The sequence below is a fragment of the Phyllostomus hastatus genome, unplaced genomic scaffold (assembly GCF_019186645.2).
Source record: "Phyllostomus hastatus isolate PE091 unplaced genomic scaffold, TTU_PhHast_1.1 phas_scaffold_39, whole genome shotgun sequence".
Classification (NCBI taxonomy): Eukaryota; Metazoa; Chordata; class Mammalia; order Chiroptera; family Phyllostomidae; genus Phyllostomus; species Phyllostomus hastatus.
In genome coordinates this window covers 12,305,613-12,330,028 of record NW_025334028.1, presented here as the reverse complement: position 1 = coordinate 12,330,028, position 24,416 = coordinate 12,305,613, and the positions used below count along the sequence as shown (strand labels likewise).

Genomic DNA, 24,416 nt, shown 5'->3' with positions numbered 1-24,416 from the left:
AAAGAGATGGGAAACAAAAATGAGGATAGAGAACACAAAAGAGGACCAGTCTGAGATGATGAACACATTAACTGAAATGAAAAATACATTACAGGGAATCATTAGTAGAATAGATGAAACAAAGGATCAAATAAGCAATTTGTAAGATATTGAGGCAGAAAACATCCAATCAGAACAGCAAAAAGAAAAAAAATAATCCAAATAATGAGCCTTTGGGACAGCTTTAAGTGTGCCAACATTTGCATCATGGGGGTACTAGAAGGAGAACAGAGAGAGCAAGAAACTGAAAACCTATTTGAAAAAATAATGATGGAAAACTTCTTTAACCTGGTGAAGGAAATAGACATACATGTCCAGGAAGCATAAAGAGTCTCAAACAAGATGAACTCAAACATACCCACACCAAGGCACATTATAATTAAAATGCAAAAGGTTAAAACAAAGAGAGATTCTTAAAGGTAGCCAGAGAAAAGCAGTTAGCTACCTACAAAGGAGTTCCCATAAGACTGTCAGCTGATTTCTCAATGGGAACATTGCAGGCCAGAAGAATTGTCAAGAAATGCTCATTGATGAAAAGTGAGGACCTACAAACAAGAGTACTCTACCCAGCTAAGCTATCATTTAGAACTGAAAGGCAGATAAAGAGCTTTCCAGACAAGAAAAAGCTAAAGGACCTCATCATCACCATACCAGTACTGTTAAAAATGTTAAAGGGTCTTCTTAAAGAAGAAGAAGAAAGATGAAATATGAATAATGAAAAGGCAACAAATACATATCTATCAACAATTACTTTATTTTTTAAAAAATTTATTTCTTTATTTTTGGAGAGAGAAGGGAAAGAAACATTGATGTGAGAGAGAAACATCACATGTGAGAGAGAGGGGTCCAAACCTGCAACCCAAGCTTGTGCCCTGATGGGGAATCAAACTGGCAACATTTCACTTAGTGGAATGATACCCAACCAACTGAGCTACACCAGTAATGTCTATCAACAATTATTTTAAATGCAAAATGGTTAAATACTCCAATTGAATGACATAATAGTGTCTGAATGGATAACAAAACAAGACCTTTACACACACTGACTACAAGAGACTCCAGATAGAAAGACACACTCAGACTGAAAGTAAAGGGATGGAAAGAGATATTTCAGGAAAATGGAAACAAGCAAACAAAAAACTAGGGTAGTAATACACCAGACAAAATAGATTCTAAAACAAAGGTTATTGTGACAAAAGACAAAGAAGGACCCATAGGTTATACTTCTGGGTATTTATCTGAAGAAACCCCAAACACTAAATGAAAAGCTATAACCATACCTATGTTTACTGCAGCATTATTTACAATAGCCAGGTATGGGAGCCACCCATGTCCACCAATAAATGAATAGATAAAAAGTGCATATATACAGTGCAATATGACTCAGCCATAAAATTGAATGAAATCTTGCCATCTACATCATCATCAGTGGATGTAAAGGGTATTGTGCCAAGTGAAATAAACCACAGAAAGACAAATGCCAGATGAGTTCACTTATATGTGGAAACTTTAAAAAACAAAATAAAGGAACAAGCAGAACAGAAACAGACTTATATATACAGAGAATATTTTGATGGTTGCCAGATGGAATGGGGGTTGAGGGGATGGGTGAGAATGGTGAAGAGATTTAGAAGTACAGATTGGTAGTTACAGGATAGTTACAGGTATGTAAAGTACACTGTAGGGAATATAGTCAATAGTACTGTAATAACTATATATGGTGTCAGATGGGTACTAGATTTATTGGTGTGTATACCTGAAACTAATATTGTTTGTTAACTGTAATTTAAAAATAAAAAATATAAAAATATAATCAACAGCTTGGCAGTATACTATTTGGAAATCCTCAAGCTGTTCTATATTTTTTATTTTACAAATGAGGAAAGCTGAGTTTCAGAGACTGTGACCAGCTTGAGGTCACAGATTATTTCCTTGCTAAGATTTGGGATGTACTGCAGCATTACTAGGATAACTTGACAAATTACCTCTGGTGGGTCAGTTCTGCAAACGTACAGGATGGGGACAGTGGGCTTCACTGGAAGTTAGGGACCTAACTTAAAAGAAGTGTTGAAAGAGTTGTTCATCTCTAGTCACTCAGGCTTTTTCCTACTCCACCCACTTCATCATCCTCCATTTACCAGGTCTGTGGACTTGATTAACTTGCTTAGCTTGGTCTGTATCTTTCTTATCCATAAAATAGGGATATTAGCAGTCTCTTCCTCTGTGGAGTTCCAAAGATTAACTAAGGTAATCATGTAAAGTGTCCAGACATACCTGGCTCATAGGATGCACTCAGGACACCCCACTGGTTATTAGCATCATGCTAGTGTCAGTTCATGAATGACACACTCAGCAGAGACTGGAGTGCCATCTTCCAGGATGTCTTCTGTGCACTAAACCAAAAGTGGTAAACTATGGCCTGAAGATACAGCTCCACTGCCTATTTTTATAAGTAAAACTTTATTGGAATATGGTCACAGTCATTCATATTTGTATTGTCTATAGCTGCTTTTGCACTATTATGGTAAAGTAACTGTGACAGAGATCATTATGGTTCATAAAGCCTAAATTATTTACTATCTGATCCTTCAGAAAGTTTGCAGGCCCCTGCATTAAACCAAGAGTATCTCTTCCCAAAAGTTAGAATGCACAGGTTCATGTACCAAGTGATAGTGGCCCCTCAGAATTACTCCTACTAATCCATTTGTTGAATTTGTGTTTCCTGTCTCCACAGCTTTAGGCTCTGCTGTGTTAGAGCTCCTGGATTCTCAAGAGTGGGGTGGGGATGGGTACACTTTCACCTGGGAATATAGTAAGGGTTCTACTAAAGTGAAACTGTCTGCCACTTAGTCACTTTGAGATTTTCACACTGGTGGAACAGCAGCCAAAGAAATCAGTTATCACATTGTCATTGCTGTTAGGACAGGCTAGACTTCACTAGTATATAAGGGACAGAGAATTCACAGAGGTAACTTGGGGTTTCCATGTCCAGTGTTTATAGTAACCAGGAAATCCAAACAACCACAGCCTGAAAAAGGACAAGGGACTTTGAGCCCTTAGCAAAGAAAGTGTAGATTATTATACCAGGTGAGCCACATAGTACAGCTGAAGTACTGGCCAACAGGGAGGGGACTCTAGGAAGGCTGAGGAGGGGAGATGTGACATAATTATGGACTTGTAACAAGCAGTGGCAATGAGACTAGATAGTTCTACTAACCCTCCTCTATTCTGTTCTTTAGAGATCATAGCTGGCCTCCCCCAAAAGTCCAAAGAGGACTTAATGTGGAATGAGTGGATCTGAGTGGTGCAAGGGTAGATGAAGTAAATGCTTTTGGTGCTCTGTGTCTTATCTCCTCTGCACCTCTGGCTTCAATTGTAGTCGTGGTTAACACTTCCATGTGAGCTCAGATGATGTTGACAGTATCCACCTCCAGCAACAGAAATCCCATCACTTTTTTGCTGAAGGAACCTGCTCAACCTGAGGGCAAGTGAAGCCTGAAATGGCAGGTGTTAACACCCCAGGGACACCCCTCAACCACTAGGGATTGGGGCTAATGATCAAATGCCCCAGCCTTATGTTCAGACGGGATTATGGGAGGCATTTTGTAGCATTGTCACAGGTAGAACTGAGCTCTGGTTGTCATCAGGGGCAACTTTAGTAACACACCTATGTCACATTTCCTCCTTATCGCATATCGCATTTCCTCCTTTCCTAGCTCTCTGTTTCCTACTCCAACTTCCTAGTATCACCTCCGAAGTAAATTACCACAACTCAAGTCCTTGGCTTTTCTTTTAAGGGAACGCAAAATAAAACATATTCCCATTAAGACCAGAAACAAGACAAAGATGTCTACTATTACTGCTACTCTCCAAAATGATAATGTCCTTATTTAAAAATGAGCTGCTCTTCTACATAGAAAACCCAAAGAATCAATACAGAATCTAGAGCTAGTAAAGGAGTTCAACAAGTGTGGTATATAAAATTAATTTATAAAAAATCACTGCCCTGGTCAGTGTGGCTCAGCTGGTTGGAGCATCATCCTATACACCAAAATGTTGCTTGTTTGATTCCTGGTCAGGGTACATACCTATGTTGTGGGTTCACTCTCTGATTGGGGCTCATATGGGAGGTAACCAATAGATATTTTCCCTCTCACATCAATGTTTCTCTCTCTGTCTCGCTCTCCTTTCCTTTCTTTCTAAAAGTAATGAAAAAAATGTCCTCAGGTGAGAATAAAAAAAATAGTAATTTTTCTCTATATCTGCAAAAATCAACTAGAAAATAGAATGGAAGACAAGATTCTGTTCATAGTAGCAATAAAACCATATTAAAGAATATATAAGGTCTTTAAGAAATTTTAAGAAACATTTAAAAGACATGAAGGAAGTTCTGAATATTTTTTGATATTGTAAAATGTCAGTTTTCCCTAAATTAATCAATAAACTCAATGGAATGCCAATTAAATTCCACTGGAACTTTTTTCTTTACCCCTCACCTGCAAGAACCTATCAAACTTATTCTAACACATTTTATATGAATAATTAAAGGCTCACAAAAATAGCTTAGTCAATTTTACCAAAAAAAAAAAAAGGGTGGGGTTCGCCAAGAGGAGAGCACATATGAAAAATGTACCACATGCGAGGACATGTAAAGTCATAATAATATTGTTATGCAGGAACATTCAGAAATCGGTGTAACAACTAACATGTTTAAAAAACAGACACATACTAAGTTCTAGCTAAGATGGAGGTATAAGTGGATATGCTTTTCTTTCTTCCATAACCAAAAGAAGGACAACAACCAATTAGAAACAAAACAAAACAGAAATGCCAGAAAATCAAACTGTAAGGAAGTCCAACAACCAAGCAGTTAAAGAAGAAATATTCACACAGACCAGTAGGAGAAGCAGGAGGCAGGAAGCTGGAATGAAGAGGACACACAGCAAGGTGGCAGCTGGCAGACCAGGTTGGCGAGGCAGTGGCTGGCAGACTGGGCAGTCCTACATTTGCATGGGGATAAATTAGGAGGAACAACTGGGGAGCAAGACAGACTGCACAATCCAGAGTTCCAGCTCTGGGGAAATAAAGCCTCAAAGCCTCTGGCTATAAAAACCTGTGGGGGTTGTGGTGGCAGGAGAAACTGCCAGTCTCACAGGAGACTGAGGGGTCCACAGGGTCCTAGAACAGATACAAATCCACCCACTCGTGAATCAGCACCACAGCAGTATGTGGTAGGGTGCAATTCACTTGTGAGAAGTGAGTGAAAGCAGGATGGGAGCTGAGCAAGTGGCATTGTTCCCTCTTTGGCCCTTCCCCCACATACAGAGCCACAATGCAGCAACATGGGTTGCCCTGCCCTGGTGAACACCTAAGGCTCCACCCCATGCAAGATAACAGGTACACCGAGACAAAGGAATATGACCCAAATGAAAGAACAGATCAAAACTCCAGAAAAAGAACTAGTGACAAGGAGATAGTCAACCTATCAAATGCAAAGTTAAAAACACTGATAATCAAGATGCTCACAGAAATGATTGAGTATGGACACAAAATAAAGGAAAAAGTGGAAGCTATGTAAGGTGAAATAAAGCAAAATAGGGAAACAGCAGTGAAGGGAAGGAAACTGAGACTCAATGATTTGGAACAAAAGGAAGAAATAAACATTCAACTGGAACAGAATGAAGAAACAAGAATTCAAAAAAATAAATGAGAAGAAACTTAGGAAACTCTGGGACAACTTTAAACTTTCCAATACCTGAATCATAGGGATGTCACGAGAAGAGTAAGAGCAAGAAATTGAAAACTTATTTGAAAAAAGTAATGAAAGAAAACTTCCCCAGTCTGGCAAAAGAAATAGACATACAAGTCCAGGAAGCCCAGAGTCCCAAAAAGAAGGACCCAAAGAGGAACACACTGAGACACCTCATAATTAAATCACCAAAGATTAAAGATAAGGAGAGACTTTTAAAAGCTGCAAGAGAAAAGGAGAGAGTTACCTGCAAAGGTGTTCCCATAAGATTATCAGCTGATTTCTCAAAAGAGACCTTACAGACAAGAAGGGGCTGGAAAGAAGTATTCCAAGTCATGAAAGGCAAGGACCTACATCCAAGATTGCTCTATCCAGCAAAGCTTTCATTTAGAATGGAAGGGCAGATAAAGTGCTTCTCACATAAGGTCAAGTTAAAGGAGTTCATCATCACCAAGCCCTTATTATATGAAATGTTAAAGGGACTTATATAAAAAAAAAAAGAAGATCAAAACTATGAACAGTAAAATGATGACAAACTCACAGGTAATAACAACTGAACCTAACAAAGAAAAACAAAAGCAAACTAAACAAACAACTAGAACAGGAACAGAATCACAGAAATGAAGATCACATGAAGGGTTATCAGCAGGGGAGTCGAAGGGGGAGAGAGAGGGAGAAAAGGCATAGGGAATAAGTAGCATAAATGGTAGGCAGAAAATAGACAGAGGGAGGTTAAGAATAGTATAGGGAATGGAGAAGCCAAAGAACTTATATGTATGACCCATGGAAATGAACTAAGTGGGGAGGGAATGCTGGAGGGAATGGGAGTACTGGGTGGAGGGGGATGAAGGAGAGGGAAAAAATGCAACAACTGTAATAGCATAATCAATAAGATATACTTAAAAAAAACAGACACATATTTACTGAACCTGAAATATATTAGTGACACCAGAAACTAGTAAGGAAAAGACTTATTAGTGTTGATAAAACTTGTTCACTACATGGAGAAAAATACGGATGGATCTTACGCAATGTTACTGCTAAGATGTATTAAATGTGAAAGTTAAGACTGAAAGTTTAGTAAATAAAAGTTTGTGATCCTAAAAAGGTCTGTAGAACAGTCCCAAACACAGAAAAACAAAATGAATAGATTGATTGATTTTGCTGTATAAAAAAACTAAGAAACACTGACCAGCTTATCAGTGGGATGAGAGATTATCAATGGAGTCCACAACTGATACTTAAACCATAGGATGAAATTTTGCAAATCAACAAAAAGACCTTGCTTGACCCAGTGGAAAATAGGCAGTGAACAAAAACATACTTGTTTCCCATTAGATCAAAGTGTAAGGTTTTAAAGGGTTTAATAGAAAATGCAGCTCTGGCTGGTGTGGCTCAGTGGATTCAGCACCAGCCTGTGAACCAAAGGGTCGCTGGTTCAATTCCCAGTCAGGGCACATGCCTGGGTTGAGGGCCAGGTCCCCAGCAAGGGGCACATGGGAGGCAACCACACATTGATGCTTCTCTCCCTCTCTTTCTCCCTCCCTTCATCTCTCTAAAATAAATAAATAAAATCTTTAAAAAAAAAGAAAAAAAGAAAAGCACAAAAAGGGAAACCCAAATGTTGAATCTATGAGGGGATGTTTCAACTTATTAGGAATCAGATAAATGCAAAAGAAAATGAGATCTCACTTTAAAAGCATTACAATTACAAAGATTAGGGAGCTGAATAATGGCACCCAAACTAGTGAGGAAATGGATAAAAGTGGTACACTCACTCACGCAGCGGAATGACAGAGTGCTGCTGCCATTCTGGAGGGCAGACTGATAGTTCTGGGTAAAATGGAATATTTGTATGCCTGGGACTTGGCTCTCGACTCCTATGATTTAGCCACGGAGGAATCATGAAATGTCAGCAAGGGAATTATGTGCAAAGACTCTGAAGTGGAAATAGTACAGCCAATAGCTAACTATAAGAATGTAACAGTAAATCGTGGTGGCTGCACACTAGGATGTACTACACAACCATCAGAATAATTTACTAGCGATATATATTGAAAAAGTAATACATCAGTCATGTTGCTTTGGGACACAAAAAAAGAGTTTTTCAAAATTTAAGTCTTTACTACAGTGTTAGCTTCATGATAGAAGGTAAATTGCCCAACTGTCTCTACTTTTAAATAGACAATTCTTAACAACTGTTTTTGTATCAAGTTTTTTATTAGGCAGTAAAGTGCTCAGTATTACACATTAATGAAATTCTCGATTGTTAAGCGAGACCTGCATATGTAACATCTTCTTAATAATATTAACATGAGGGGGAAGATGATAGGGGAGGATGAAGGAGGGAATTCTCCATGACTAAAGAAAATGTAACTTATAATTTTACAGGTAAATTAAAAACAGTATAACAGGAAGTATCATAAAAGATTTTCTAGTGACCATAAGTGATATATGGCACATGGTCAACGCACATGGATACCACATAATAGATGCACTTCAAATTGAAGTTTGTTTGCATGTAACAACATGGTACACATACATAAATATTCAATACATACACTCACTATCCCTGGAATGCAAACTTTAGTACCTAGTAATAAAGTACGTCGTGTAGCATATTGAAATAACATAAAGACGGAGATGAAGCCACAGGAAATAACTGTTACAGAAAACCAATGTGTATCAGTCCTGAAGCAGCTAGCATAGAAAGGTTTGTTTGCTCATGTTTTCACTGAAGATTTGACTGACATATTCCACCAATTAAATGAACAACATAGGAATTAAAATACAGAATTAAAAAACAGGCCTCTCTCCTCTTGTTCTCCCAGTGAGCTATTCACCAGCACTGCATTCTCTTCTGCTTGTCCCCTGAGCTCTCACTAGGTCATCTTATTCAACACTTTGAAAAATAATATTTTTATTTTTTACTGAGAAATTGATTTCTTCCCCATAAATTTGGTGGATGCTCACCTAATGAAGAAACAAAAAAGCAAAACTGCTGCAAACTTGAATGCAGGCTGACACCTTCTGATAATGGACACACTGTCAATACCAAAACTCCTTTTCCTAAAATCAGGCTCCGTCTAGACTGCAATTCTAGGTCTGAGATGTGAGGCCAAGAGTATGAGTTCTGTATTTTTAAAATAGTATAAGACTCAAACTTTAGTTTTATAGTATTTTTATATGAATTTCAAAACTGCCTTAAATTTTTGTTTAAAATGAACACATTTACTAAAAATTTCAGTACATATTAAAAACTTTAGTAAATGTCTCTTCCTGGATTAGTTACAACGTTATATTCAGTTGCAAATAGGTTGAGCCACATGGGAAAGAGTATACAGAGTAAATTTCTTTATAAAACTAATTATTAGAAACAGTCAAACTTAGTGATAAGGCTCATTCCAACTTTCCTGTGTTAAAGTAGAGATGACATTTTAACCCATAACTGATCTTTGGTGGTTTAACGCCACTCATTTCAAATGACAGAAAAATAGTGTAAAAATTAAGTAAAACAGTTATTCCCACAGACATTAGATATGATAGAATAACAAAAAATTCCACACAATTCAACATTTATCTTAACCATTCGTACAAATCCTAGCATGATGACTACATACCCATTCTATGATTTGGAGTTCTTTTCCAGTTTGTCTTTCAGAAAAGTTTACCCCAGGAAGGTAGTTGAAATAATGGGCTCCTTTCTTTGACAACAACAATAGCAGAACACTATATATTAAGCCCGTAAGCCAAGCCTGAGTGGGAAGGAATGCCTTTACTTTCCCTTCACTCACTGGGCTAAAATGACAATACTGACTTTGTGATTGGAAATAAAACTCAGACACCTTAAAACAGTTCTCTTCTAGCTCAAAAGGCGACTTCACTGTCAACTGAGAAGACTCAGTCATGGTACCAAGTGAGCAGACCACTTCTTAGACTTTACAGAGATTTTTTTATGTACTTGATATTTACACCTAATTACTTATATGAGTAAAAAAATGTCTTTAAGTCATGGGGTAAGTTCATCTAAAATAAGTTAAAGTGCAGAAGAATTAATGATTGGTCAGAAAGACCAACATTATATGGTGGTCAGGGCATATACTCGTAAATACAACAGATCCTGGAAAAACATCATTTTATTATTAATATTAATGCTTTAGGAACATAATTCTTGCCTATGTCAACTAGCCTATGGTAAAACTGGCTTCATCATACTTCATTTTGGCAGAGTCCCAAGAACCTATCGATGACGATCAATGAGGACTTACTGTAGTGTCCTTGCAATGGCAATTCAGGTCAGCCACCTTCTCACCTATTAGAACACATTTACCAACACATCCTACCCGTGCATACTGGCACTCCCATTTCCACCTGTGCCTGCCACTCCTTCCGTAGACTGAGAGGAAGAAGGGCGGGAGCTTCTGGGGCGAGGCTGACCATTTAGTCCCACAGGGGTGCCTAAACCTTGACTTATTTGGGAAGCTGCATCATCGGATTCCCAGCGTTCCAACTCTTCACGCACTAGCCGTTCCATCTGTTCCCTGTGGATTTCACTGTCACGACCCAGTCTTTCATCCTAACAAAGGAGAAAGACACCAGGAAGTTAAGAGGTAGGCTGATGCGTATTCTTGTGTTTAGAAATTGCCTTAGGAAATTTGGTGGTCAAATAATCTGTTTATAATTAGGTAAGTCTGGAGATTTAAAACATAATAACAATTCTCAGTTACTACAGTAATTTCTTTGCTTAATTTTAGGTGAAGGCAGGGTCATCAGTGTGTGGGGTATTAAGAAAGTAACACCTCTAGATTATCATTTGATATTCATTGATCTGCAGTTATGGAGACAGAGGAACCTCTGGGATTAAAAGGGTTACAAATCATACTACCCTAATGTTTTAGACATCAGAGTGTTTCTTTGGCAGATGATCAATTACCTCGGCCACTCCATCCAGCAGTCTTCCAAGCACTTCCCTTCTCTTCAGTTTGGCCCGCTCCATGATCTCCAGCTTCACTATCACAGCATCAATCTTGGACACGATGCTGCCAATGGAGTGCTCCATACGGTCCACTCGTCTCACTAGGCTGCAGAAAACCACATTTGGGAGGGGCAAAATCACCTTGTGTTGGTGTCTTTTCAGCCCAGCTGGCTTTTCAAATGGTACTGCTAAGATCTGTTTCTTAAGCAACATGATAATCTGAAGTTAAGCAAGTAGTTGTAAACTTTAGAGATAAACTATCATACATTGCTGATGAGAGTGCTAAGTGGCACAGATTTTCTACAAGTCGACATTGCAGACAAAGTCTCAAAATTGTACGCCTACCTTTTATTCAGATATTCCTTTTTTGAAAGATTTCTAAAGAAAATAATTAAGCATATGTGTGACTTTTAGCTTATTAATAGTGGGTCATCAAAATGATTACATTAAATAATAGGAGATTATTTAAATACAGAATGTAAGGAGACCTCAGAAATTATATTGTGAATAATTATTTAATGAAATAGAGTGATTTCACAATATGTTAACTAAGTAAAGGAGATAGAAAACAGTATATTCACTTATGATCCCATTATTTTGAATAAATAAAATCTATAAATATATAAATCATTAAAAAATAAGGAGACAACTTCTGAAACAGTGGCATGAGGGCTCTGCAGGCCCTCTCCCTAGTGAAATGACTTTAACTGTTGAGTATTATTTAATTTTTTTAATTTCTGAAAATTGTATTAAGGGCATAGAGCAAATAAAGCAGCCTTTATTTATGACAATCCACTAAATTTCGGTAAGAAGAGTGAGAGTCTGTGACATTTGAAGCATCTCTGCTCCACCTCACCCACCCCCAGCTCAGTGGGACAGAAGCACCACTCTGGGTGGGTGGGTCAAAGGGCGCTGGGCTCTCCCTCCCCTGAGATCCTGGTGGAGTGCTACAGTAGCTCCCAGGGAGGAGGTGGGCTGCCAGCATTTCTCATCCCATTGCTTCCATCCCAAATCAATACATCAGAGGCTCTAATCCAGGCAAGAGTGCCTAATATGAGGCTCTTTTCCCACATTCAACTTGCAATCACAGGATGGAGTTTCCATGCCAGAAGAGGTAAGCTGAGAACTAAAGGCTGCCATCCAGCCTATCACCTTATTCAGTAGGCAGCGTGTCACTTTGAGAGGATGGGCCACTGTCCCTGGCCCTCTCCTGGAGCAGAGGCAGAGAGGTTTTCCCAGGGTCAGACCATAAAACAGAGAACTCCAAAGCTTTCCCCAAGTGAATATGGTTTATTTGGAAGAAAGTATGGGAAAATTCAAGCCCAAGAGTGCTCTTAAAAACAATACAGATGGTGGTGATAAGCAGTCAAGGAGAGGCTGGTTGCTCCATGAGATCAACAAGTTAAACTATTTAACAGCTAGTTTCCCAGAGAAAACCAGAGAAGGAGACAGCAGCTAAGAAGACAGCTAGACTGGCCTCAAAAACTACCCCACAATGGGGTCTAAAATTAATTGGATCAGTCTGTAGAGCAATTTATATCCCAAGGCATTATTGAAATCAATAGACAACTTAGCCAAAAATTAGTAGAACCCAAGAGATGAAACTGGTATCAACAGAGGCAGAGGCTCGACAGCGAGATGGGGGAAGACAATGAGACTCTTGCCAAAACCGCTGTCTTCCCGGGATGCCAGTGTGCACAGTCATGGCTGTGCCGGCTGAGAAGCAGCCTCAGAGGCTTCCCAATGCAGAGGAAATGGACTTCACTAAAAGACAAACGTGTTGACAACAGCAAAGGCATGTCCTGGGGGAAGAGAAATTAGTATCTAGAATTGCTGTAATGTTATTTAATATATTTAGTTTTTAATAAAAAAATTATGAGACAGAAAGAAACATGAAACTGTGACCATACACAGGAAAAAAAAAGCAGGCCACAGAAACTGTCTTTGTGAGGGCCCAGATGGGTTTAGTAGACAAAGAGTTCATAGTAGCTATTATAAATATACTTAAAAAGTTAAGAAAATCATTCTAAAAGAAATAAAGAACAGTACCATGTCATTGTCTTATCAAATAGAGAATATCAATAAAGCGATGAAGATTATTAAAAAGAACCAATAGAAATTCTGGAGTTGAAAAGTACAACCCATGAAATGAAAAATAATTCACTAGAGGGTCTCAATAGTAGACCTGAGCTGGCAGAAGAAAGAATCTGTGAACTCGAAGACAGATCAATAGAAACTCTGCAGTCTGAAGAACAGTGAGAAAAAATAATGAAGAAAAATAAAAAGAGAAATGTGGGATATCATTAAGTACCCCAAGATATACATAATTGGAGTCCCAGAAGGAAAGGAGAGTAAGAAAGGAGTAGTAAAATATCTGAAGATATAATGGTTGAAAACTTACTAAATTTGATGAAAATATTACAGATCCAAGGGCTTAAAAAACATCAGGTAGGACAGTTGCAAAGGGATGCACACTGACACATCGTAGTAAAAATACTGAAAGATAAAGATAAAGACAAAATCCTGAAAGCAACAAGAGAAAAATAACTTGTCCTATACAAGTGAACCTAAGTAAGATTATAGCTGCCCTCTCATCTGAAACAACAGAGACCACAAAGGAATAAAGATAAAATAAAAGTGTTCTGAGATCAAAGAAAACTGAAAGAATCCATGCTTTAGAAGTGATACTAAAGGAAGTTCTACAAGCTGAAAGCAGGTGATCCCAGAGTGCTGGAATTAAAATTCACATAAAAAATTGGTAAAGGTAATTATGTAACTAGAGAAGACACTATTAATACATATTTCTCCTTTTTTCTTTTAATGGATTTAAAAAGCAGCAGTATAAGACAAATACTATATGATCTCACCTATAAGTGGACTCTAATTAACAAAACAAACAAGCAAAATATAACAAGAGACATTGAAATTAAGAAAAAACTGACAGTAACCAGAGGGGAGGTTGGAGAGGATATTGGGGGACTGGGGGAAGGGTTGTCAGGGAACATGTATAGGATGCATGACAAAGGGGGGTAGGATCAAGGGTGCGAGGTGGGGATGGCTGGGGTGGGGGGGAGTGGTGGGAGGACAATGGAGACAACTGTACTTGAATAACAATAAAAAGTAAAAATAAAAATTTGTATACAAAAAATACAATAATTAATAATTAAGAATAAACTCTGTTTCATGTAGTCACAACTATAGACCTAAAAAAAGAGACAATATGTACATAATTGTATTGTTGGACCTATTACATATAGAAATGTCAAAAAGTATTGATAACAGGACAAAGGAGATAGGTACGAGCTAAGTTGTATAGCAATTCCTTTATACTTACACTTGAAACTCCTCATAGGAAACCCCACTGGAGATGCTTCCCCTCCTTCTGGAGCTATGACCGCTGTCTTCATCGTCATCCTCCTCAGAGTCATCCAGGCTTCGAGGGAAACTTCGGCTGCTCATGGGACGTGGTAAAGAGCTGTGATCCAAGTCCAGGTCCTCCTGAAGAAAATGGGACCATTGAGCAGGAACACCCAGGCCCCACAGAAGCTCCACTGAGGACTTGGGCCAATGAGAAATGGATGTGTGCCCCAAAGAGACCCATCCCAAGGCACATCATAATTAAAATGACAAAATTTCAAGACAAAGAGACAATCTTAAAGGCAGCAAGGGAGAAGGAAGTAACATACAAAGGAGCCCCAATAAGGCTAACAGCTGACTTCTCAATGGAAACACTTCAAGCCAGAAGAGAATGGCAAGAAATACTCCAGGTAATGAGAACCAGAGGTCTGCAACCAAGGCTACTATATCCAGCAAGGCTCTCAATCAAGATAGAAGGCCAAATAAGAAGCTTCCCAGACAAAAGAAGTCTAAAAGAATACACCTCCACCAAACCAGTTCTGCAAGAGATTCTAAAAGGACTGCTTTAAGGAGGAGAGAAGAAAGAGAGAGAGAGAGAGAGATAGAGAGAGAGAGAGAGAGAGAGAGAGAGAGAGAGAGAGAGAGAGAGAGAGAGAGAGGGGAACACACGTACATAAAAGACAATGAATAAGTACCTATCAATAATAACCTTAAACGTAAATGGATTAAATGCTCTAATCAAAAGACATAGAATAGCTGATTGGATAAGAAAAAATGACCCACATATCTGCTGTCTACAAGAGACCCACCTCAGGATAAAAGACCTACACAGGCTGAAAGTGAAGGGCTGGAAACAAATCTTCCAAGCAAATGGACAGGAAAAAAAAGCCGGGGTAGCAATACTTATATCAGACAAAATAGACTTCCAAAAAAGGTCCATAAAGAGAGACCCAGAAGGTCACTTCATAATACTCAAGGGAAGAATCCACGAAGAAGACATAAATATTGTAAATATATATGCACCCAACATAGGAGCACCGAAATACATAAAGAAAATCTTAGAGGACTTCACGAAAGATATGGACAGCAACACAATTATAGTGGGAGATTTTAACACCCCACTATCAAAAATGGACAGATCTTCTAAACAAAATATCAACAAAGATATTGTGGCATTGAACAATACCCTTGAGGAAATGGACTTTACTGATATATACAGAGCCCTCCATCCAAAAGAAGCTAAATATACATTCTTTTCAAATGTACACGGAACATTCTCAAAGATAGACCATATGATAGGACACAAAACAAGCCTCAAGAATTTCAAGAAAATTTAAATCATACCAAGCATTTTCTCAGACCACAAGGGACTGAAGCTAGAAACCAACCCGAAGGAAAAAAACCAAAAACACTCAAAATCATGGAGATTAAATAGCATGCTATTAAACAATGAATGGGTCAAGAATGATATTAGGGAAGAAATCAAAAGGTTTCTGGAAACAAATGAAAACGAACTCACAACAACCCAAAACTTATGGGACACAGCCAAGGCAGTCCTGAGAGGGAAGTTCATAGCGATATAGGCCCACCTAAAAAGGTTAGAAACATTCCAAACAAACAACCTAACCCTACGTCTACAAGAACTCGAGGAACAACAACAAAAGCAGCCAAGAGCAAGCAGAAGGAAGGAAATAACCAAGATCAGAGCAGAATTAAATGACATAGAGACTAAAAGCACAATTCTAAGGATCAATGAATCCAAGAGCTGGTTCTTTGAAAAGATAAACAAAATCGACAAGCCTTTAAGCAGACTCATCAAGAAAAAAAAGAGAAGACCCAAATAAACACAATCAGAAATGAAAGAGGAGAGATTACAACAGATACCACAGAAATACAAAGGATTGTAAGAAATTACTACAAAGAGCTGTATGCCAAGAAATTTGAAAACCTAGATGAAATGGACAACTTTCTAGAAAAATATAATCTTCCAAAACTCAATGAAAAAAGAAACAGAAAGTCTGAACAGACCAATAACAACAAAAGAAATTGAAGCAGTAATCAAAAAACTCCCAACACACAAAAGCCCGGGACCAGATGGTTTCACAGGAGAATTCTACAAAGCATTTAAGGAAGAGCTAACCCCTATCCTTCACAAACTGTTCCAAAAAATCCAAAAAGATGGGAGTCTCCCAAACTCTTTTTATGAGGCCAACACCATCCTAAATCCAAAACCAGATAAAGACACAACAAAGAAAGAAAACTTCAGGCCAATATCACTGATGAACATTGATACTAAAATCCTCAACAAAATACTGGCAAACCGCATCCAACAGTACATTAGAAAGATCATACACCATGACCAAATGGGATTCATTCCAGGGATGCAAGGATGGTTCAATATTCACAAGTCAGTAAATGTAATACATCCCATAAACAAAAGCAAAGACAAAAACCACATGATCATATCAATTGATGCAGAAAAAGCATTTGATAAGGTACAGCACCCATTCATGATAAAAACACTCGGCAAAGTGGGAATAGAGGGAGCATTCCTCAACATAATGAAGGCCATATATGAGAGACCTACAGCCAACATCATTCTCAATGGACAAAAATTAAAACCTTTTCCATTAAGATCAGGAACAAGACAAGGCTGTCCAATTTCACCACTTCTATTCAATATAGTAGTGGAAGTTTTAGCCACAGCAATCAGACAAGAAAAAGAAATAAAAGGCATCCAAATCGGAAAGGAGGAAACAAAACTGTCATTGTTTGCAGATCACATGATAGTATACATAGAAAATCCTATAGACTCTACCAAAAAACTGCTTGACCTAATAAATGATTTTGGCAAAACAGCCGGATACAAAGTTAATACCCAGAAATCAAAGGCATTTCTATACACCAACAATGAAACAGCAGAAGCAGAGATCAAGGAAAAAATCCCATTTGAAATAGCAAAAAGAAAAATAAAATACCTAGGAATAAACCTAACCAAAGAGGTAAAAGACCTGTATTCAGAAAACTACACAACACTGAAAAAAAGAAATCAAGGAAGACACAAACAAATGGAAACATATACCGTGTTCATGGATTGGAAGAATTAATATCATCAAAATGTCCATACTACCCAAAGCAATTTACACATTCAATGCAATTCCTATTAAAGTACCAATGGCATATTTCACAGACATAGAAAAAGCACTTCAAAAATTTATATGGAATTATAAACAACCCCGAATAGCTGCTGCAATTTTGAGAAAGAAGAGTAAAGTAGGAGAGATCACAATACCCGACACTAAACTATATTACAAGGCTACTGTAATTAAAACAGCCTGGTACTGGCATAAAAACAGGCACATAGACCAATGGAACAGAACAGAGAGCCCAGAAATAAGCCCAAGTCTCTATGGTCAATTCATATTTGACAAAGGAGGCAGCAACATAAAGTGGAGTAAAAATAGCCTCTTCAACAAATGGTGTTGGGAGAACTGGACAGCCACGTGCAAAAAAATGAAACTTGAGCACCAACTTACACCACATACAAAAATAAATTCAAGGCGGATAAAAGACTTAAATATAAAACATGACACCATTAAAGTCCTAGAGGAGAACGTAGGTAGGAAAATCTCAAATATTTCACGAAGAAACTTTTTTACTGACGTGTCCCCTAGAGCAAGGGACATAAAGGAAAGAATAAACAAATGAGACCTCATCAAAATTAAAAGCTTCTGCACAGCTAAAGAAAACAGTATCAAAATTAAAAGAGAACCAACTGTATGGGAAAACATATTTGCCAATGACACCTCAGACAAGGGTTTAATCTCCAAAATATATAGAGAACTTACACAACTGCACTCTAAGAAGACAAGGAATCCAATTAAAAAGTGGGCAAAGGACTTGAACAGACACTTCTCCAAGGAGGACATACAGAAAATCCAAAGACACATGAAACGATGTTCAATATCACTAGCTATCAGAGAGATGCAAATTAAAACCACAATGAGATTCCACTTCACACCAGACAGAATGGCCATCATAAACAAAGCAACAAACAACAAGTGTTGGAGAGGTTGTGGAGAAAAGGGGACCTTAGTGCACTGCTGGTGGGACTGTAGACTGGTACAACCACTATGGAAAGTAGTATGGAACTTCCTCAGAAAACTAAAAATGGATCTGCCTTTTGACCCTGCAATTCCACTGCTGGGACTCTATCCTAAGAATACTAAAACACCAATTCCAAAGAACCTATGCATCCCAATGTTCATAGCAGCACAATTTACAATAGCTAGATGCTGGAAGCAACCAAGATGCCCATCAGTAAATGAATGGATCAAAAAGCTATGGTACATTTACACAATGGAATTCTATGCAGCAGAAAGAAAGAAGGAGCTCCTACCCTTTGCAACAGTGTGGATGGAGCTGGAAAACATTATGCTAAGCGAAACAAGCCAGGCAGTGAAAGACAAATACCATATGATCTCACCTTTAACAGGAACCTAAATAACAAAACAAAGAAACAAGCAAAATATAACCAAAGACACTGAAATAGAGGACAGGCTGATGGTGACCGGAGGGGAGAGAAGAGGGAATTTGGGGGGACAGTGGGAGGGGTTCACGGGAACAAACTTAAAGGATGCATGGTCATAGACTAGGGGGAGGGTGGTAATGGGAGGGAGGTGGGGAGGGTGGGAGGGGGGATTGGATTGGGAGTAAAGGGGAGAAAACTGTATTTGAACAATGATTAAAAATAATAATAATAATAATAAAAATTTCTTGTAAAAAAAAAAAAAGAAAGAAATGGCTGTGTGCCATCTACCTCAGATTTCCCTGTGGTTAGCCCTAGACTGTGATTCCCACACTTTTTAATTTCATGGATTGGCAAATTTTCAAACCAGATTTTAATTACTAGGAAGGAGTTACTAATGTATTGTTTGGACAAGAAAAAACATTAAAAGCCCAAGGCAAAGAAAAAGTAAATGAAGAACTGTACACCTTTTCATACAAGCCAACATACTTAATAGCTACAAAGAAAGGATATAATCTCAGAATAAGAATTTTGACTAAATACAGCCTTGTGAAAATTTTACTGTCTTCTTGTTCACATTTTACTATGGTGAAGCTTTTCACCTAACGGTACTGTTCTGTGGAGCAGCATTTAGAAATTACTGTTCTATACTATCTCCTCGTAGGAAAATGACTTTTCTATATAACATGCATCTTTATTCAGTGTACCTCAACTACCATGTAAATTTATTTAACCATTTATTTTTAAAGTTAATATTAAAGTTCTTACCCATTTTCTGATGATAAAAGCCCATGTAAGTTTACTTTTAATAGTTTAATAAATATTCAAGTGGAAGGTAGCTATTTTATGTTAAATGTTAATTTCAAGAGTAACTAATTTTACATCTCCTAAGAAATCTTTTTTCCTCACTCTCAAAGACATTGTAAAATATGTAACTCTTCAGGTTTCTCTTTTCAAATTCATTACTAGAAAGCTTAGGGACAAATTTGTAGTCCAATCTTAATAGGCATAGGTGCTTTTATGCTCATTTTTAACTTCATTCATAGTCTAGTTTTATATTTTACTTCTGTTTTGTTTTGCTCTATTCTTCATTTTGATTTATGCTTATTGCGTTTTTATGTATTGTTGTGATATATATCCTTGTTGGAATAAGCAGGGAACTCATACATAAATTGATGAGAGAGAACAAGAGTGAGAAAGGAGGGAGGGAGAGAAAGAGAGGGTGAGAATGAGGGTGAGTGACTCTCAACAACCCACTATTTAGTATAGTGTCTGCAACACTGTGGGTGCCGAACTAAACCCACCCTCTCTTTTTCCAAGTCATCTCTCATCTGCTGATGTTCATGTTCAGTCAGTTCCTGGTCTCCGTCTCGGTCATATTTTGTGAATATTGCCTCGATCTCTGCATCAGTATGGCCCTTCCTGAAATTATGGAGAGGTTACAGATGAGCTGGTTCACTAACATTGTCCAACCCAAACACAGAGACATCAAAATGCAGAAGGAAAGGAGAAATTGCTGAACTGGGGACAGTCCTCCTCTTATAGTATTATTTCAGAAAGATATCCACCGCTGAAAGAAGGTATTTCTGTGAGTACTTGGGCCAGAAATACCCAAGTCACCAAGAATTTATCTTTACATAAAGAATTTTCCACGGCCTCAGAAAGTGTGATTCTCACCCTTTGAGATCTTGTCGAAGTTCATCAAAGTTTAACTTGCCTCCGCATTGTCGCAGACTCTCTGAAATATCGTCCACGGTATTTTTTTTTAGTTTTAGTTTGACCAAAGCTTTATGGTAGCCCTGTTGGAAAGAAAAGACTTGGTTTAGTGTTTTCTCCTGTTGTGTTTGTTTTGCCTTCAATTTACAGTAGAAACTACTGTAAACCCAGAACAGTGCCACCCAAGAAGTATGTGTTTAATAAATAATGCATGTATCTTCCACAAGAGTTACATACAAAGAGTCAGAGTCTTTCAGTAAATCAAGGAAAACTGAGAGCCTTTTGCTCATATGTGAGTGCACGTTTAGGTTATAGAAACACAAATCACTACATGTTTCATAGCTGTCTGCTTCAGGATATGCAGGAATGTGCAACAGTTCTTAAAAATACTGAGAAACCTGAGTCATAAATTGTTTATTTTCTATATTATCTCATGGTAATCTCCTTATACATGTTAATATATATTTCAGTACAATGGGGGGTGTGGATTTTTCATTAATAAACTATAGGCAGACCTTGTTTTGCACTGTAGTGCAGGACTGTAAAAATGACCATGGAAGCTCAAACTGTACAAGGTGATATTGATTATCAACAGGATAAACTGACTGTTCCATGACCTTTAAAACTTCTTATCAAACATTAAGAGCTCCCTTAGTGTTGGTTATAAAGTCATAGGGAAATAAAAAGATAGTAAAATGAATGTTTATTTACTATAAATTTAAAGTATTATTGTAGCAACATTGAAAATTAAAGTGTTTTATTACTTTGTAAAAAACTTATCCTTGCCCTGGCTGGGTACCTCAGCTGGTTAGAGTATCATCCCAATACACCAAGGTTGCAGGTTTGATTCCCAGTCAGGGCACATACAAGAAGCAATCAATAAATGCATAAATTAGTGGGAAAACAAATCATTCCCTTTTCTCTCTCTCTGAGTCACCCTTCCTCTCTCTCTCTCTCAAATAAATAACCTTACAAGGTGGGCATTAAAAAAAAAAACATATCCTAGCCCTGGCTGGCGTAGCTCAGTGGATTGAGCGTGGGCTGGGAACCAAAGTGTCCCAGGTTCGATTCCCAGCCAGGGTACATTCCTGGGTTGCAGGCCATAACCCCCAGCAACCGCACTTTGATGTTTCTCTCTCTCACTCTCTCTCTCTCTCCCTCTCTCTCTCTCTCCCTCCTTTCCTTCCCTAAAAATAAATAAACAAAATCTTAAAAAAAAACATATCCTAAGACCTTCTAAATTACAACATCATGCAACCGCCTCCATCCAGTGGACCCAAAAGTTGAGACTTCAATGACCTCTCCCAAAGGGGACACCCTTTCTGACTGGAAGATTCTTTTTACAGACAATATGGTGCAATTTTTTATGAGACTTTGGGGGGTGTGGCAGCTCAATAAATTATGATGGTGAATATTCTTTCAAATCAAATATGGTAAGTGGGTACCCCCCAAAACTGTTTTTACTAAATATATGGCCAGCCAGGCCAGTGGGGATGAAGATAAAGGTTGATCATTTCAAAGTCAGAGATGCTCTGAATGATACAAAAATTTTACTCTTTTGAAAGGACAAAGAAAGAAGCTAACCACCCTGAATATCTCAGAACTGAATATCTTGCATTGCATATATTAGAAGAAAAGTATGATTTCCACTGCAGCTTATTTCCATAGCAGTACTCTGCGATCCAAAAGAATTAAGTCAAAGAAGCTTAGAAGAATCTCAACTGCTCACTTTGAATAGTTCATATCACTGAAAGGAGAATGCACTAGAATTGCCTCTTCCTATCCAAATAAAACAAGTTCCTATTGTCATATGTAAAGTCTTTTGATTAGGTTAAGGGCATGTGTTATGGCTTGGCCCAACTGCTATGTGACCTTGAACATGCTTACCTTCTCCATGCCTCAGTTATTACACCATCCCTAGAATGTGGATAACAGCCATCAATTCACATAGCTGTCATTAGAAAAAATGAAATAATACATATGTATTTAGCATTGTACTGTTGGGGTTCAGAACACGGCTAACCAAGATGTGCTTCTGTGATATGCAGATTGTTTTGAGCTAAAGGCAACTTTAGCTACAGGTGGAGGAGAAACCTCTGTCCTTCCCTTAAATACCTAGAAGAACTTGAATTAGGGGCCTTGTCCACAATAAGCAATTATCAGAGATAATAGCTTTTGACCTGTCTGTAGGGCAAGGCAAACTCACCTGCTCTTCTTACCACCCTGCAATGACCCTTTGAAGCCCCCAAGGCACCTTATCTCATCCATAGCTCAGAAATGTCTTCTACACCCATGCTGCCTTTCTATCTCTATACCTCTGACCCATGTGGGTCTCTGATTCTCTCATGGATGTGGGGTTCCCATACATACGTACATATTAAATTTGGTTATTTTTTCTTGCTAATCTATCTCATGTGTATTTATTAAGCCAGCCAGAAGAACTGAGGGTAGAGGAAGTGTGTTCCTTCCTCATAGCTGGTGCTGTGAGCAGGATAAACTCACTGGCTGGAACCCTGCGCTTCCTCACGAGGCTGCTGCAGATGAGGAGATCCCGGGGTGTCTGACACAGCCCAGCAGAAAGTAAGGGATCTTATCATGTCAGCACACTCTCTGACCTCCCTCTATAGGACCTGGTAGAAGCAAAAGTGGTGAGAAACTCTTTCTCTCTTCTAAATTTAGACTGGCAGAAGAGAATATTTGTGAAAGTAGTTTTTTGGAGAAGCAATTCTTGGTTACTTGGTGAGTGCCCATGGTTTTGCTTTTCTCTGTCTGGTTTCTCTCATTTTGTTTTATTTGTCCTGAAAACTTGGTCTTATGACCAGTGAGGGTATTTTCTCTCCGGCTCCTAACATCCAGGGGGTGCACTTGCCAAGAGGCACCTTGCTCTCTGTTTGGTCAAGACAAGTTACCAAGAGTTTTCTGTGCTTGTCCTGTTCCTTGCAGACATGATCTGTTACCTCTGCCAGATGAATGATGCACATGCATCTGGTGAGCAGCCAAAGAGGCTGTGGATACAAGCTTAGGGAATCCTGACACCTTACTCTACTCAAAGGGGGAAGGCACGTGATTACCTGTGTTTTGGGACAGTTGTTTAAAGACAGTGCCTCTCCCTCTCCCCAACACCCTTCATATTTTGTAGTCTAACTTGGGCAATAAACTTTCTTGTGAGAGCTGCAACTTTTCCCACTGTCCTTTGGAAAAGCCTTTTAGGTCCACAGTATCGGTTTGAGTCACTATAGACCCCCACTGTCAAGGCCAGATGAGAGATCCTTTTAATTGGAAAAATTTCTAAATTGAAAAGAAAGAAATAATGACATTAGAGAGCTCTCATATTGCTACAACTAACCATTATGATTCTCTCAATAAAATGGAATTCTATTATATAAAAAGTAGAATATTCAAGTCAAGTCAGACTCCTTCCCATTGGCCTTCAGATGTTTTCAGATAGCATTTGTTTTTTTTTTTTAATCAGGATATTGGAAGTACAACTGTCCTGCATTTAAAAAAAATAAAAGAAAAAAAGGGCAGAATTTTCCTTAAAGACAACCAAAATTTTATGTTCTAACAGTTAGCCTTGGTAATGGTAAGGCTGGAAGCCCCAAATATGGTCACAAAGAAATGTGGGCTAAACTACAGCCAGGGTCCTGCCACAGCACTGCCAGCCTTTGGGGATATTATGATCCAAACTAACAATGGCTATTACAAAGAATGTACCGATTAGAAAGAAAAGAAGTTGGAATAAAACGATATTGCTGAGGTTAAAATGAAGGTTCTAGTACAGCACTACCAAAGGATGAATGGCCCAGAATGACCCCTTGTTGGTCACCCAAATAAAGGACCCCAAACACGACTGCTCTATTTACCCGGTGTGGAGAAATCTAAAAAACTGTAAGGAAATGATTACAATGAGAAAGCTGACCAGCAATCCCTTGGGGCAACAGTGAGGCTGGTCAAATCGAGGTAAAGATTGATAACAGGGCCAGCGTCAGGTCCTGTGGCTGACCCCTTGCTGTGGATCCAGAGCCTTTTTACTCAAGAGAGGCCAGGAAATA

General features: G+C 38.4%; 1 protein-coding gene across 1 annotated transcript in view; it reads right to left on the bottom strand.

The window, feature by feature from the left end:
• Positions 1–7,989: 7,989 nt before the first annotated feature.
• PKD2 (polycystin 2, transient receptor potential cation channel) overlaps positions 7,990–24,416 on the bottom strand; it is a 68,039-nt gene continuing 51,612 nt past the window's right edge. Inside the window, exons 11-15 of the mRNA XM_045820154.1 lie at positions 20,326–20,447; positions 19,953–20,070; positions 14,098–14,261; positions 10,722–10,869; positions 7,990–10,364 (exon numbers count right to left, since the gene is read on the bottom strand). Coding sequence (XP_045676110.1) covers positions 10,128–10,364; positions 10,722–10,869; positions 14,098–14,261; positions 19,953–20,070; positions 20,326–20,447 — 789 coding nt within the window. The 3' untranslated portion in view covers positions 7,990–10,127. The remainder of the gene's footprint in view (positions 10,365–10,721; positions 10,870–14,097; positions 14,262–19,952; positions 20,071–20,325; positions 20,448–24,416) is intronic.